General features: G+C 41.4%; 1 protein-coding gene across 1 annotated transcript in view; it reads left to right on the top strand.

Annotated features, from left to right (window-relative positions):
* The window catches only part of WWOX (WW domain containing oxidoreductase), a 474870-nt gene extending 458847 nt beyond the window's left edge, over window positions 1-16023 (top strand). The window contains 1 exon segment of the mRNA XM_030956219.1: window positions 14825-16023. Within this exon segment, the coding sequence (XP_030812079.1) occupies window positions 14825-15013 (189 nt within the window). The 3' untranslated portion in view covers window positions 15014-16023.
* The last annotated feature ends 768 nt before the right edge of the window (window positions 16024-16791 follow it).

Here is a 16791-nt window from a genome sequence, read left to right as displayed (position 1 = left end):
ATATGATGTGTCTGTGAGGATCTCCATGAGCAATATCAAACAATTGCATGAAAAGTGGCTGTAGGCGCTCAAATACTTTATTAGGGTACATTTGACATTTTAAACAAGCAATTTATAATATAAGTATGTAAATATACACATGCAATTTTGAATTTCAGCACTGGAGAAAGATAACCTGCTGCTGGGCAATATCAGTTCCTGCATCTGTAGAACTGCTGTTGGACATGTACTGATTTCCTAATAATAGTCAAAGTGATCATTCAACCTACATTTAGCATGCTGCGATTTAAAATGCAAAACAGCAACATACTTCATGCAAATGTCAACTCTGCCTATGTTCTAGGGTGCATGTCCAGAGGAGGAAACAATAAGTTTATTCTTCTCCCCAATTAGACCTTTGTGAAAGGCTCAGTTATGTCTCCAGCTATCACATTGAACACGCACTAAAGCAGCACATTAATGTGCCTTTTAATGCTTCTTAGGAGTAGATCAAAAGAAATGTCAGGTGCACTTTGCATTCCTCCCGTGATGTGTCTGAGGCTGTTAGTGCATCACCTCTGCAAGGGCCATTGTTCCCAGCCTGCCGTGCTCTGCTGGGACACTGCCCTCCAAAAATGCTCAGGGATTTACCTCCATCCCACTGCACCTCGTGTCCTGGCTCCACAGCTGGAGGAAGCCCGTAGAGTCCTGCTGCTGTCACCAAAAGCAGGGTTTGTCTTTGCTTTTCTGTGGGAGAGAGTTGTTGAAATCAGTCTGGGAGAAAGCATCTTAAAACTCAAGATGCGGAAAATGGAACTTAATTAATGGGAGCAAACTTGCAAGCCTCCACGGCAAACTGTTATTATTTTGCTTGCTTGCTTGAGGGAATATGTCAGAGCAGTGTTTACCTTTTCTTAGTACAAGCTTGGCTGTTCTACCCATCATTTACTTTTACATGATTAGCAGGTGAACTTGTAGCTCTGTCACTCTAAACACAGGGTGCTTAATATGTGCAAGAGACAACTTTCCTTAACCAGGACAGCATTGTCATTGCACTGGCCCTGGGTCCCTTGGCTCCACAACAGAGTGGTGACTGATGTTGTCAGCACATGGCTCTCGTTGGAGTATGGGGCTGATATCGGCCAAAAGATTGCAGAGTGCATTTGGCATGTGAGACACAGCCAGGATATCGTGGGCACCCTCTGCTACACCAGACACTGAGAATAGAGCTGGGCCTCTGAGGTTTGCAGAGCTGAGTACAGCTTAAAAATGGAGGATAAACAGGAAAGAAAATGCACCCAGTATCAACTATAGGGGTGAGACTGCAAAGCAGGAGATAAGACTAAGGAAAGTATGTGAGGAGCAAGAAAACAGAAACGCTGCAGTGTGCAGGATGACATGGACGAGGACAAGAAGCTGGAATTAATGCAGAAGTGGGGAAGCAGTGAGAAGGGTTCAAGTTTTGTAACGAAGTTCATTTCTATATGTTTTCCTCTTTCAAATGAATGCTTTGAATAAATAGTACTTTCATTTCCCGTGAGGCAGAGGTGAATAATAAGTACCTCATCTGGGGACGCCGATCTCCCCAACATCAGTCATCTGCTTGCAGCCTTACACTCCAGCAGTGCTTTGGCTGAGCAAATTAGCCTGAAGTGTTGTGCCCTTGGCTGGCAAATCCTTTCAACCCGGTTGAACGGACAAAATGAATACCCAGATTGTTCCTACGTCTGTTATTCTCTCGTGTTTATCTGGCTGAGCTGTCAGTCAGGCCATTATAACTGTGGTGCACACTCAAATGACTTGTCCACTCACAAAAGCAGAGTCTGTTGATGATAAGCTAAACAAAACTGGAGAGCGGCTGTTGACAGAGTTGGGGATCTTGCGAATGTCTCAGGTAAAAGCAGAAATGCAATTTGGGAAGGTGCAGACTGAGCTTTTCTTAGGCCTGTGTAGTTTTAAGGTTCTCACTGAGATTTCTCAGCAGATGATGAACGGGTGTTGGTAATGAATTGGGTTCCTCTCTACTTTAGACAAATTAAGCAGCACGAAGAAGATTTCTGAAACTTGAATGTAAGGGTATGTTGCACTTCCAATAATTGATTAGCCTGAAAATTCAGAATTTACTCAAGCAGGCTTTGCCAGGGCAGAGCATTGCTGCCCAGCCATGTGCCGGGAGGAGGGACAAACACCCACAGTGCATCGGGTGGGCTGCATGGGCTGCAGCCAGAGGGATCTGCACAGCCAGCCCTGGGCTTTCATTGCCTCTTTCTGCTTTGCAGCACCTGAGGGTTTGAACGTGGCAGTTGCTTGCTCCTTCCCAGGCAGGGAGGATGTTTGCATGATGGGATCAGTTGTATTCATAAAAAGAGCTGTGTTTCTTAAATGTCCAGCAAAGCAGGGAATGACACAAGTGGAGGGTTGTGTGATTTATTTTCTGAGTTTTTCCATGAGGACACTGAGTTAGAAGTAGGACTCTGATCCACTCCTGAAACTCATTTGACTTCATGATATTAAATAATGCAGTGCCTTTCTGCTGAATGTGACTATAGCCAAAGCCACCTTGGTCCTTTAGTCTGATATTTAGGCAAAAATTAGCAAGTTGAAGTTTTCAGATTGTGGGTGTGAAGAGTTTCAGGTGTTTGAGCAGTGCTGAGCTGTATAACAGAAAGTGTGTCCTCCATCTTCTTCCCAGACAGGGAAACCCAGCATCTTACTTTCTGCAGTGGAGAGAAAAGACAGGACTGAGTAAGACTGCAATGGTTTAAATCCTCATAAGTGTCATGAAGAGGCAGAGGAAAACTTAAGCAAAGAAGGTCCTATGTCTTGCTGAGAGTGTGTTAAGATGCACGGTTAGGGAGGGAGATGCTGCTGAGAGCGTGGCACAGCACGGCAACAACTCTTTTATCAGCAGCTGGTGCCTTCAAAATCCCAACCCCAGTAGCCTTGTTGGCGGTGATGATAACTGTAACGGATGGAACAGCTATTTTTCATCAAATGCTTGTTAGTCAATTTATTAGACTCCTAATATACTAATGCACTCATTTGGCAGGCATCTCAGCAAACGAGGCTCGCAGTGGAGTGTACTCACTCAAAGTCACGGTAACTCGCAGGTTGCTGATTTCTCATCAGCACTCAGAAGATAATTTGCAAATGTGCCATTTATCATTATGTGCTTTGTAGAAGCAGATCTCATGAATGGGATAAATAGATAAGAGAGTCTAATAATGAACATTTCCTTCCCCAACAGCACTGCCAGCTTCTGGAGTATTATGTTTTATATACCTTGCAGATGCTGCACCTCTGTGTGCACTGGAGTTTGCCTGTGCTAGTGACATAGCTGGGCACACAGCTTTTAAAGGATGGCTGCTAATGCACTTATCCACCTCTCTGCTCAACACAGTTGAACTAGGTTAGGCATTGTCTTCTGGAAGATGTAAGATTTCTGTTTGTTGCAGTTTAAAAGCAATGGGCATGTGTGGACTTCACTGTGAAAAGCCTTTACTTACCTTCCAGCTTTCCTTTTCTCACTGGAAACACGACCATCTGTGAAAGCCACTGTTAAAGCCAGTGAAAGGATTATTCAGAGGCAGGATGGTGTGGATTATATGGCGGAGGTTGCTGAAGGAGCACTTTTTTTCCACACCAAAGACAACAGGCTTTATGGATGCTCTGACCTGCACTGCTGTTCACCACTGTGTTTGAGTCTGCATCGCTGGCTGCTTTTTATTTGCTTGTTCACTTTTTACTGGGAAGAAGCCGAAAGTAACAGGAGCCCAGTGATCGGTCTGCAAATGTGATTCCCATCTCCCTTTGTGACATTCAGGGTGGAAGCCCTGCATACAAATCATTGCTACTTATTTTTGCTTCTGCAGATGTGATTTTATTAAATGAAGGTGTAACAAGAAGCCCGGCATAGGCAGGAGCCCTTTTGCCAAATGGCTCTGCGTGTTTAGCTGTGTGACTGCTCTCCAGCAGAGCTGGGAAACCATGCAAAGATATTGATAATTGATTCCATTTTATATAAGTTAAAAACTAGCTTTTCCCTCCTAGTGTGAAGGTAATGGGTTTTGTCTGTAGAAAGATAATAATTCTATGAACCATTTCTACGCCCTCTACTAAAGAATAGTACAGCTTGCACTTGAACGTAATGCCCGTGTCAGCTCAGCTTTTTAAACATTCATCTTAAAAGAGTCTTCAAGGACTGGAAAGAGATCTTCCCCAGATGCCAAGCTAAGTTTGAGGAACTTAAAAAGTCATGAGGATCCTGTCAATTAATGTGTTTATTCTCATACGCGGGCTCTGGAAAAAAACATCTTCAGACATGAAAGCTGTTTTCTTTCAATTAAAAAGTTGTCATTGCATTTAGTTTTCATAGATAATGGAGAGGGGATTATTTTTTTCTCCCCTCTACTGTACTGGGGGAAAAATGCATTTTTTTTACTTTTTACCTTTTTCCTCAGAGTAATCTTCATTTACTGCATGAACAAAAAAAAAAAGAAGGAAGAAGACAGCTAAATTGAAATCTTGTCTCCAAATCTGTATGCAGGAGGTGACTTGATTTAGAAGCTTTAGGTAATTTCTTTTTTGTTCACACTCCTTCAGTTGAAAGGCTTCCACAAGCAGTGTTACAGCACAGAAGGGAGGAGATGGAGAAATTTATCAAGCTATTTATCAAATTATTTTCACAGTCTGTCAAAGTCATAAGCATGCTGGAAAAGAAACATAAAGAGCGTGTTGGAACAGAGGAGCCACGTCTGAGTGAGCAGCAGGACTGCAGCACAACCAGAGCCATGGGGACTGCTCTTGCCTGTGGCTGCTTCTGCCCTCAAACCCAGCCCTGGCACTTGTGGTGTTAAACCCAGGCTTGAGGGATTATGGAGTGAGAAAATGGAATGGAAAACATCAAAACTGGCCCAGTGGAACGTGTCCCTGCCCATGGCAGGGCGTTGGAACTGGAAGATCTTTAAGGTCCCTTCCAAAACAAACCATTCTACAGTTCTGTGACTCTGTGATCATTAAGCGGAGGGAGAAGTCAGAGAGAAGGGGATAGACATCCCCTCTCAGAGTCTCTGAATTAAATGGTGCCCATCCTGGAGTGGATGATATCCTGAGATGGGACCCCATGCTTTGGAGAAAACAGCCTTGGAATGTGCATCCTTGGTGGTGGGTCCTGGGAGACAGCACTGGCAAAGCAGAGGGAAAAATAAGCAAAAAACCAACTGAGAGTGAAGGAACCAGTCTAGTAAGAAATCTTTAATTTCTAATGAGCTTTAAAGGATTTGAGAGAGTTGATTTTTTTTTTAACAAACCAGTTCAAGTACATGCCTTCAGATTATAAAAGTACCTGAAATTGCCTAGAATATCAGCATGCATAGCTTGTTAATATTTACATATATTTACATGGGAAAACAAGAGAAAGATCTACAGTTATTTACAGTCTACATAGGAGAAGAGAAAGGCAGCATAATTGTATTTCCTAAAATACAGTAGTTGAATAGTCAGCACATGCATATTAAGATATATTTGCATGATAGAACGCAAATGTTTTAAGACGTACCTTTTAAACTCCCTGTGCTAAGGTATAGCATAATAAAGGTAATTTTTTTTTTTTGTGTTTTGTTTCTAGTCTATTTGCATCAAGTGCTTTAAAATGTTCACTAACACAGCGGCGGCATTATTTACCCTGGCAATTAAAGCAACAGTACACACGACAATTTCCTACTAACTAGCAACAAGCTGCTGGTGAATGAAATATCTATTGTTTCTCATTACCCATCGACCAACATACAGGGATCTCTCCTTGTAAAGGCAGTGCCTAAGCTATCACCATTAATTATAGAAGTAATATAAATGAGACTCTACAGTATGTACTAAATGAAATATTAACAAGACCAGTGTCTTTGAGCCCGAAAGATGCACTAACAGGGCACACTTTACAGCAGGCTAGCTATGAAAATCACACATACATAATACAGGAGTGCCTGGCTTACAGCTCTAAGCCTAGACTTTAGAGGCCTGTTTGCTAGATCTGTATTATTGCAAAATACATTCCCTTAATTAGTTTCTGGAAGACAGAGTTGGTAGTTACTTTCTTACCATGATACTTCCCCATCATAACACCCTGTGGTTTCTCAATGCATTGTGTTATTGAACTGTGTGTCTGTGTGTGTGTGTGTGCATATGTGTGCATGTGTATAAACAGATGAAAAACAGTCTTTATCTTTAAAACCTAAACAAACAGCTCGTTAAATATCTGTCCCAAAAGGTCACTTCCTTAAAAAGCATTGCGTTTTGTAACTTTTTTTTCCACTCATATCTGAAATAAATTCAGTCTAAAAAATTATCTGTGCAATGAAGGAAGAAGCCAGATGTCAGCGTTGTGAGGATATTCTTTCAATAATGCCTATGAAAAAGCCTAAATTTGGACTAGCAATAGTATTAAAAAGCTATATAAATATATACAGCATATACAGTACTGTATGTATACACACATTTATATAAAGTATATATATAATTAAAGTACAGCAAAACCATAAAACATTTCAATTCAGCATAAGTTAATAACAGAAGTAATTTCAATGAACTCTCATCTGTGTATGCCCAAACACCAGCCAGACCAGTTCGGATGATTTAGTTGCAGCAGTGTGTATCTAATCTCTCTTTTTTGGCAGGATATGTTTGGTGTCAACAACCTGTTTGCTCAACTCTTTAAATTGCTCTTGCCCAGAAGAATCCACCTTTTGCTGGCAGGTTATGTGTCTCAGGAGGATTTCCAGTCCTCCATGGGATTTCCAGTGTGACTGTGGCCAAGGAGTTGTGGTGGAGTTTGTGTTTGTGATCGTGTTTGTATAAATGTGCATCACAGAAGGTGAGCTGGGATGTTCAGGGGTGAGCAGCCCCCAGCAGTGCTGGGATGCCCAGGGACTGTCCCTGATGCTCTTTGCTTCTCACTCCACTGGCCAGTGCTGCACACAGGGCAGGGGGCAAGCAATGGACTGCAGCATCATTTCTTCAACCTGATCTCACCCTTACCCTGTTACTGTCGGAAATGAAAATTGATAATTTTCCTCAGGGATTTTTCCCAGATCTAGAAATGAGCAGGAGAATGCTGCGCTGCTCCACTGCTCCATACCAGCCTGTGAGAAGAAAAGATCAGAGACATTTGCATGCAGTGTTCAAAGCTGCCATTTCAGTGGAGCAGTGATGTCTTAAAAGTGTAAATCAGGTGTGAACGGGGGTTCAGTGGGCAGGAGAAGGAATTGCAGCACTGATGTGCCTGGAAATGTGCTGTTGATATAGAGGCCTGTGAGGAGTGCTGCTGCTCCTGCCCTGAAATGCTGGTGGAGCAAGGTAAAGCCACAGGCTTCATTATAGTTTTTAGAGCTTAAGGTCGCTCTCTGTCAGCCTTGAAACATTTTTCAGAGGCTGATTGTGGACTTCAGTGAGATTCTGGAAAAGAAATACGGTGCTGCCTGTGGGAACCAGCTCCCTTCCAGGTGCTGTGGCAAAAGCATTTAAGCAGCACAGTCTGGGTCTTAACCATTGTGTGGTTTCAGCTGAGATATCCCTGAGGGGCTGGCAGATACAATACCAGACCTATGGGAAATATGTGCCCTTCTGAAAGACAGCTGTGGAGCACGTGGGATATCTTGAGGCAGCTCAGATGTCTCAAGATCCATGTTAGGCAACTGAATCCCACCCCTGGTATGCCATGATGGCTCTGCCTAGCATATGCAAAGGGTGGGAGAGATGAATGCATGGATTTCAGGGACTGTTTCCCTCTAAAGCATCCATTTTTTAAATATCTCACTGTTGTTTTGGCTAGTAAGAGTTTTACCAAGTTCTCTGTGAGCTGGGCAAAAAAACTGGATGAGAGAGGGAAGACACTGGAACAGGACCCAGAGTAGCAGACAGCTTCACAGGTTAAAGAATTAACTTTATACAATAGAGAAAAATAGGCATGATTTTAAAAGATAATTACATTTTTGTCAGCTACTTTGCCAACCTTGTTCTGCATCTTCTACACATTTTAACAATGGTTTATAATATAACACTTTATACTCACACAGTGCTTTTCCAAATTAAGTGTGAAAGCACTCCATAAATCTAAATGACTCCTCACAACACCCCTGTGAGGTGGGTAAGCAAGAGTAATCTCCCCATTCTATAGCTGGGAAAAGTGAGGTACATGGAGTTGAAGTGACTTGTCCAAGCTCACTAGGAAAGGAAAAATCAAAAAGAGGAAAAAAGCCCAGTTCTCCTGACTTGATGTCCTGTATTGTATTTTTTTTTCTCCTGTGGAATGATTGCAGAAAATCTGTTTGATACCGGATGTTGGAGGTTGGAAGTTTTCAAGTGCTATCATTGCTGTAATTGAGAACATACTGGGGGTTGCATAACACAAACAACATGGTGCATTATCAAAATACATTTATTACAATGGACACGATTTCTTTTGCAAAGTTAAAACCCAGAATGTAAAAGTTAAATATAGCTGCATATACTGAATAGTTGAAATAATCACTAGGTCTTAATGCCTCAGCAGTTGAAAACAAATCCTCTTTCATGAACTACTGCAGTTTCCTTACTCAAAGAACACAGCACACTTATCTCCTATAATGTATGTAAAGAATACTGTAAATGTGTAAGGGTCTTAATGACACTAAGAAAAGTTACAGCTTGAAACCAACTATGCTTTGCAAGTAGGGAAGCTGATGGAGTTTTGAGTCTTTGTAGTTGGGAATTAGTTGAAAAAGGAATACATCAGAGGGAAAAAAGCAGACCTTATAGATTTTGGTTTATTCGTTGTATTATCTTCTAAGAGATGCTTTGCTGGTTTAATTGTGGTGGTGGGGGAAGGGGAGGTGGTTGAGAAGCTCTGGTTTAGATGTGGTTCAGTGAGAGCTTTGAAAAGACTGTAGATACAGTGTCAGTTCAGGTCACGTTTTCCTGCTGGCACTTGGGGTGGAAATAGGACCTGAAGTCCACTGAGACCAGTTTGGAGTTTAGATCATATTTGGCAGCTCCAAAGTTTTATTTTTTGAGCTGCAGATATGATTTCAGTTTCACGCTCTCCCAAAATAGCAAAGGAAGGTCTCAATTTCATATTTCCTTGCTGAAAAAGCAATCAAGGAATCCTGTTTTCTTACCGGACATTAATACATAGATACTCTGAGCGTTATTCATAAGGTAACTGTGCATCTGGGATTCTCTGAGTAAGAGGACTGCAGCAGGAACTGAACAGTTCTCCTGTTATCTCATAGGCAAGATTAAAACTTGTTCACTGCATTGGAAAAGTGACTGTTCCTCACAGCTCTGAGTTGTCCCAGTAGGAAAAGGAGCAGAGGAACCCCTGACATTGGGAAGTGGCTCCCTCAGCTCCAGCTGGCCTCAGCCATGGGTGATATCACCAAACAGCTCTTAAGAGTGCTCCTAAAAACTCAGATACTGAGGAATCCTGGATGAGGACATGAGGATTTTAGATGTGCTAGTGTTTTTCAGAAGAGGTCATTGTGCTCCACGTTGTTCACAAGGACTTGGGCTTCATAGGAAAAAGGAATAAGTGTAGTTTGAGAAAGCTCTGCACAGCAATCCCAGCTTGGGGGCTGTGGCAATACGAGAAGGAGACAAATCCATTCTGGGGGCAGAATTCTCCCAGCTGCCCCCAGGCAGCACAAGCCCCACTGTGCCCACCCCGAGCACCAGCATCACAGTCACAACAAGCAATGGAGCAGATCCTCAGCCACTGCTCCAATCTGTGGAGCCTCTGAGAAGGCAGCAAACCTGTGCTGATTCCCACCAGGAGGAGGTGAGGCTGGAGGAATGTAAAGCTGCAGCTGTCACTTTAGGGTTTGGTTTGGATAATATGGCTGTGGAAACAGATTCTGTATCATTTTGTTTGTAATTCCAAGGAGATTTTATATTTTACATCAAATCAGGAAAATGGCCACTGCTGAAGCCAGCTGGTGAGGAGTTTTCCCCTCTAACAGAATGAACTGTTCAGGGTGTTTATCAGAGGCACAGAGGAGGTATGGGACACCCCATTCCTTTCATATCTGGTATATGTTCATACTAGCCTTGGTTGCTAGGATAGGTCAGTGGTTGGACTCAGTGATTTTCCCCAACCCTAAAGACTCTCTGATTCTACCTGACACTGCTGTGTAATGAGTTATTTGGCTGTAAATGGTGTGCTCACAGTGCTTTTGTGTGGGTCTGATATTTTACTGTTAGGGATGTGTTGGCTTTGTCTAATAGTCCTGATATGAATAACAGGAACAGCCTGAAGAGTTTTAAGGACTTGCCTTTTTATTTCACTCGAGCTGCTTGCTTTGAATCTGGCCCTTGTCGCAAATACTCTCCTCTCATGTAATTTTGAATTCATCTCTTTCTACCGGCCATCTTTTAAAATGCTCTGTGCTGAACTTAACCTCAGGCTACCAAGCTAACTGGCCTTTATCCTTAATTTTTCATAAGAAAATAAACCACTCCTTTCCAAATAAGCTGATCCCATCTCCCTGGCAGACAATGCTGAGTGTTGTGTGCTCTTAACAGAGTTTAGAGTGGGTCCTATTCATTCATAGTTGATAAATATACAGATAAGTTATGGCTTTGTTTCTATTATTTATGTGCTTGGAATGTAAACTTGCTTCAGAACAAAAGTCTAATTTTAGAAAATAAACATGCATTTGAAGGTAGACAAATCTAAAAACTAAACATTAACTGTGTAATATGTTTTCTTATCAGGAACATAAATGGTATCTCAGACTACTAACAGATGCATTACATATATTAATGAGGGTTTTACCATGTTCTGTATCTCAAGAACCCCTTTTCTTTTACTGTTAAGTTATTCAATATTAATTTGCATTCAGTGCCATCAGTTAAAAATTGGCTGCTTGCAGTTATGAAATAAATGTCTATGAACTAGTAGCTACTTAGTATTTTCAATTCAACAAAGGATTTTAGAAGGATGGATAATTTAGATCTTTGAGCCTCAACTATAAATAAACAGCAACTGCTGTATAAATCCCACCCTGCTGCAGAGGAAGATTGTATTACAAAACTGACAAATGATTTGCGGAAGAGAATGATGAACCCTTATTACTGAGACACTCTTCAACTTAATCCAAAACAAGATTCCCGGGTAATTTTACGTGCACTGGGAAGATTGATAGCGTGGTGCTTGCCCAGCAGCTTTCACATGTTTGACTGGATCGGAAATGGCACTGAGGCATGATTAAAGATTCAGTTGGGCTTCTCACAAATTCTTTATCCTGTGTATTCATTATTGCAACCCGCTGCCTTTGTTGCAGGTTAAAGAAGGCTGACCCCAGCTCTGGTGATTAGCACCCTGTACAACTGATGGACCTATGGAAAAAAATGTTTAGGTTGCCCGACGCTTTTAGCATTGTTTATCAGCTGAAATTGTTGGGAGGGGGGGCTTTAATCACAATGGATCTGAGAGAGTCTGTGACAAGTGACAAGCTCATTGTTTAAGACATTTTTTAACGAAGTTGTTAACATTAATTCTTTTATATAGTACTCTAATCTTCTTCAAATTATGTTCTGACATGGCACAAACCGCTTGGCATTGAAAGTCATTCAACAGTGATTAAAGTGCTCTTTTTATTGGTTTAAGAATGTTTCATCTTGTATCAGCAGTATGGAATTGTTTACTAATTAGATTCCCTAACATCCTCTGCTGTTGTATGCTGATGATATGTGAACAGGAAAGCTGATGAGCAAAAAATTAAAACTTGTTACTAGACTGTCATAAGGCCCAGCATATAAAGATGTCATTCAAAGGGCTCATAAGGGATAAACAATATTTGCTGAGAAACAGAGCAGTTTCTGGCCAGCAGTGCAGGCAGTTTGCACTTATCTGCAGCTCTGGCTCTTCACAGAGGTTTGTGGGATCATGGAGACAAAGGAGGGATTTATGCCTTGGGGACCTTCCCATTCAGCATGTCATATATGAGGCTTCTACACATCCCACTTTGGGCAGGAGGTTGGGCTGCAGACCTCTTGATACTCCTGCCAACCCAAAATGGGATTTGATTCCTGTGACTCTGATGCTCACTCTTCTCAGTCCTTGGACAAGTCACTTAGGCAGATCCTCAAGTGTCTGAATGCAACCAGCTCACAAAGGGAATTAGATACTTAAGTGGCTCTGAGAATCTGGGATTTACCTTCTGTTACATAGTTTTGCTGTCTGAAGCATCCTCCTAGGCTTGATGAGTTCATGCTTGTCCATAATTGTGAGATACTAAAGCTTTACCCTCTGTCAATGAAGGGATAAATACGACTGCATTTCTCTTAAGTAATAAGAAAGGTACTTTTCTTTCAACGATAGAACCATTGAATTTTCTTCTTCCAAAACAGCCAACATGATTGAAACATTCAGAAAGAAGTAAGGATACACACAGCCAAAAAGCAAATGGCATGTTGCTTACATCCAGTTCTCAGCAAAACACTGGAGGCATCGCAAGATAAAGTGCTTTGGGCTTCCAGCCACATAATCTTTTATCACTTAAAGTAAATATCCTATGCTCGCACAGGGAAAGCTATTCTCTTCTTCTGGAGTCTAGCTTGTGTCAATGCTCAAGGTATAAAGCACTGCTCTTGTGCTCTGGGGTGTTTTTCTGCCTGCCGAGAATTTTGTTTAAACATCGTCAAATTTGACTCGTTTGAAAAGACAAATTATTGTTTGGGTTGGATTTTAAACTGGCTCTGATAAACTTCCATTTTTTGAATTAGCTGAATTCTATTAGAGATAGCCTGAGTTTTGCTTGGCTGGACGGATGCTTTTCAGCAATGGCTTGAGGGCTCTCACTCTGCCTTGAGCAATTCTGTTTAATTTTACCTTTCTAATGAAAGTCCAGTTGAACTGCTTGCAAAAAACTAATAACACTCTTTAGGAGCTTTGAGACATTCTAAACAGCTGAATACAGTGATCACACCTGTACTGTGGAGCTTTATAGGATAGTTGAAATGAGCATAGAAATTTTATTGTTCTCTATTAATATTATTTTTAGTACAACTCTCTTCCATTTCTGCTACCGCCTTTAAGATATTTTCTCTTTTTTAAAAAAAGATACTGGCTTAATAAGAGGATTACTATGTATTATACTAACTTTAAAAATATTTTGGTCTGTTGATAAATATATGCCTTTCAAAATACTTAATACAGACAGTTTTGGTTTACCTTGTGATGGGAGATCATTTCTAAGTTGTGGAGTCATCATTATCAGTTTAATCCCATCTGCTGAGGAAAATGCATGTCTTGCAAACAAATATGCACTTTGTTGCTACAAAGTTGAGATGCCTCAAATAAGGAGAACTGGGGCTTTTTAAACTGCTTCCTGTCCTTGAAGGATGAGAATGCAAAGTAGAGGTCTTCTGCAGGTTGACCCCCCTAGCAGCACCCTGAGTTTCCTTGGCTGTGACAATGAAAGGCCAAAAAACAAAGGAGTGAAGGAAAATCACAAGAGATTGAAGCCTATTCTCTTATCCCATTAAATTATCTTAATGTGGCAACAACTAATTTCTCTTCATTTACTTTTTCAATTGCACTTGGCAGCCTCTTTATTCTGATTCCTATCAGCTCATAATTTGTTACCACAGAAAGGACTAAGATGTACATAAATAATCATAAGATGCCAGATAAACTCTATCGGTTTTAAATTAGTGTTGTGTTTTGCTAATGCGCTCTCACCTATTATTTTTAATTATAGTTTACAAAGCAAAATAGCTTCTTGCCCTCTCCCCAGCTGTTCTGGCACTGTGCTTTTAGTCTGTGCCAGGGAATAGCCCATCACCCATGCCAGGGTGCTTGCCCCAACCCTGTGGCCTCCATCTGTAGGTTTTTGTTGGGACAATTCATAGAAACCCATTCTTCCTCTTTGAACATAAGTTCACTTGGTATTTAAATTAAAAAAAAAATAATGAAAGGGAAAGGAAAAAAAAGAGAAAGCAAGAAAAATTAAAAAATCCCTTCTGATCCACAAAAGCCTCTAATCTATCCACTCAATTTCTTAAAGCATTATAAGACATGAGAAATGTTGTTACAAAACTCCACTGGAAAGCCTCGTGTCTCTGCAGAACCAGCCCTGTCTGTGCCTGCAGCAGTCAAATGCTCTCACACAGCAGCAGTGACAACTGCCTTGGACTGTTGATCCAAGATCCACGGGCAGGTTTGGCACCAATCCCGACTGCACTTTACATGATAGGTCTTAATTGGAGTGCCCAGGTTAATTTTGCACAAGAGGTTTGAAAAACCCAAACAAACCAAATCCATCTATCAGGCTGCGGGTCAGGGTGCCTGGGCATATGGTCAATGATTTCTGTGATGCAAAGGGAAGTTCTGAGGTGCATATGGTCAGTGATTTCTGTGATGCAAAGGGAAGTTTTGAGATGCATATGGTCAGTGATTTCTGTGATGCAAAGGGAAGTTTTGAGGTGCTGCTTTTAAACCTGGCTCAGATGTTCTGGTGTCAAACACCACCTGGGCAGACCCTGCCACCAATTCAGGTGTTTACCAAAAAGGAGCAAAACACCTGAGCTTGGGGCTGTGGTTCAGGATTCTCTTTTTCTTCTCCTCTTAGAGGGAAGGAAAAGAAAGAAGTCCTCATTGAAGTGGTTTGTAAAGAAGTGCCTTCAGCAGGGCTGCAGCCTTGTCGCCGGGCAGGTCACCCTGCCAGCCACACTGCTTGCACGAGACACAGCTCCAAAGGGCTGTGCTTGAAATCACAATGCTAATAATATATTATAAAATATCTATGTATTCATATAGTTTTGCTTATTTTCTCTCTCTTAATTTAATTCATTTTTTTTATTATTATTGCAGCAACAAGGAGCTGCCACGACGGTGTACTGCGCCACGGCGGCGGAGCTGGAGGGGCTGGGCGGGATGTACTTCAACAACTGCTGCCGCTGCCTGCCCTCGCAGCAGGCACAGGACAGCACCACAGCCACTGCCCTCTGGGAGCTGAGCCACAGGCTGATCCAAGAACGAGCTGGCAGCCAGGCCAAATAGCAGGCAGCTCCTGGAAGGATCAAAACACACGAGTGTGTGCACGCTTGGAAACTGCCAGCACTGGAACCTGTCCAATCTTATCATCTAGAGGGTTTCCATGTACCTCAGATACAGATTAACCGGTGTTAAATGAAATAATAGCAGTCACAACATAGTGAAAAATGTTAAGTACTAATGGGAGGTGGGGAATACTGTGGGTTAAAGGGACAATGCGGCTTCCTGGGGCTTAGTTAGTCTCGGTTCTCTTTCTTTTGATTGTAGCCTGTTCAAAGTGTAACCCAAGGAGGCATCTTCTGTCTTATTTTAGAAAAGCAATTCTGCAGATAATTTCTGTTGTTTTGATTAATGGGTAGGTATGTAGCCCAATATGGGGTTTCCTCCTTATTTTGATAATTACTGTCTGTTAGGCTTTAAGTATTGATTGGGAGATGGTGGTTGTGTTGATTCTTTTTCCCTACAAGGATTTTATTGGGTGTGGCAAATCAAAAGATTATTGAGGAAAGAAATCTTTTCAGCCCTTGACTGTTGGCTGCAAGTACATCTGCGCTGTCTAGAAAAAAAAGGTGCAGGAAGACATCTGAACAGTAATGGTAAAGTCACAGCTAATTAAATATTTCTGTTTTGTTTTTTTTTTTTTCTTAAAAGATTACAATAAAAGATATGTTGTAAACCATTCCCTAGGTACTGTCGAGTTAGCGAAGATGATGATGTCTCCTTAAGAACACACAGAGTGTAATCAGGGGTTTAAATGGTATTTCCATCAATTTCTCGGTTCACAGTTTTAAGGAGTTTTATTTCCTTGAAAGTTCAGTTTCTCGGTTCTCCTGATACTGTATCCCATTCCAAATCTGTCTTTTCTTTCCATTTAAATTCAATAAAACAACATGCTTGCTTGAATATTGTCACCTGAAGAGAAAGTTTGTCTCATTTCTGCAAATGTCTTAGTTCCATTTTTTTTAGAAAAGAAAACTTGAGGAAAAATAAAGAGCTTCTTGTTGATGCCAAGAAAACGTTGGGTTTTTTTCTTGTTTCTTTCTGAGTTCATTTTTTGTATTTTGTGCTTTGTAGCTGTCTTCATGCCAGAAGGTTGTTCTAAGCCATCCTCAGTCCAGCATCACATTTTCTGTAGACAGAATATAAACAAATAAATAGAAGGACACATTGTTAATAGAAGTTTATTTGATCCCCTTTTTATTTCTGCTTTATTGTTAACAATCTGCCTTCCATGATTTTTCTTTTCTGCAATCATAGTACATTGGATTAATTGCTGAACAGAGTTAAAGTCAAGGCTTCTACCCCAGTGCAGCCTCAGCTGCTCCTTCCTTGTCTGCTTCCTTACCTGATGCCGCAGTCTTTCCTAAAGCAGCAGTAAAGAATATATGGCCTTTTTTTATCCCTGCTGTGCCACCTCTGTAGCAACAGCTTCAGGAGACAACAAATCCTGACCACTCATCCTCCTGGACTCCCTGCAGCCCCTTCCCCAAGGGCAGCACATCCTGCTTTGAATCATTTGGTGGAATAAAGAAATAAAAGGGGCTATTCCAGAAAGAACAACACCTCTTTTCAGCCTTTTGCAGAGTAAATAAAAAAAAAAGTCCTTCTTGTCTCCTAGAAGTTTTCTCCAGTCTGTGCTACACAGACCAGATGCTGGTGTAGTGCAGTGTCTGAAAATTCATGGCCTGGGTTGAAGGCTTTGCCAGCTGAGGCAATGGTTACAGCCAAATTCCTTGTATTGTCTGGAGTTTAACTGGGGAGAAAAAGTGATTAACTCCTGTCAC

The sequence above is a fragment of the Camarhynchus parvulus genome, chromosome 11, assembly GCF_901933205.1.
Source record: "Camarhynchus parvulus chromosome 11, STF_HiC, whole genome shotgun sequence".
Lineage (NCBI taxonomy): Eukaryota > Metazoa > Chordata > Aves > Passeriformes > Thraupidae > Camarhynchus > Camarhynchus parvulus.
The sequence above is the reverse complement of the archived record's forward strand: the minus strand, read 5'-3'. Positions and strand labels throughout refer to the sequence as shown.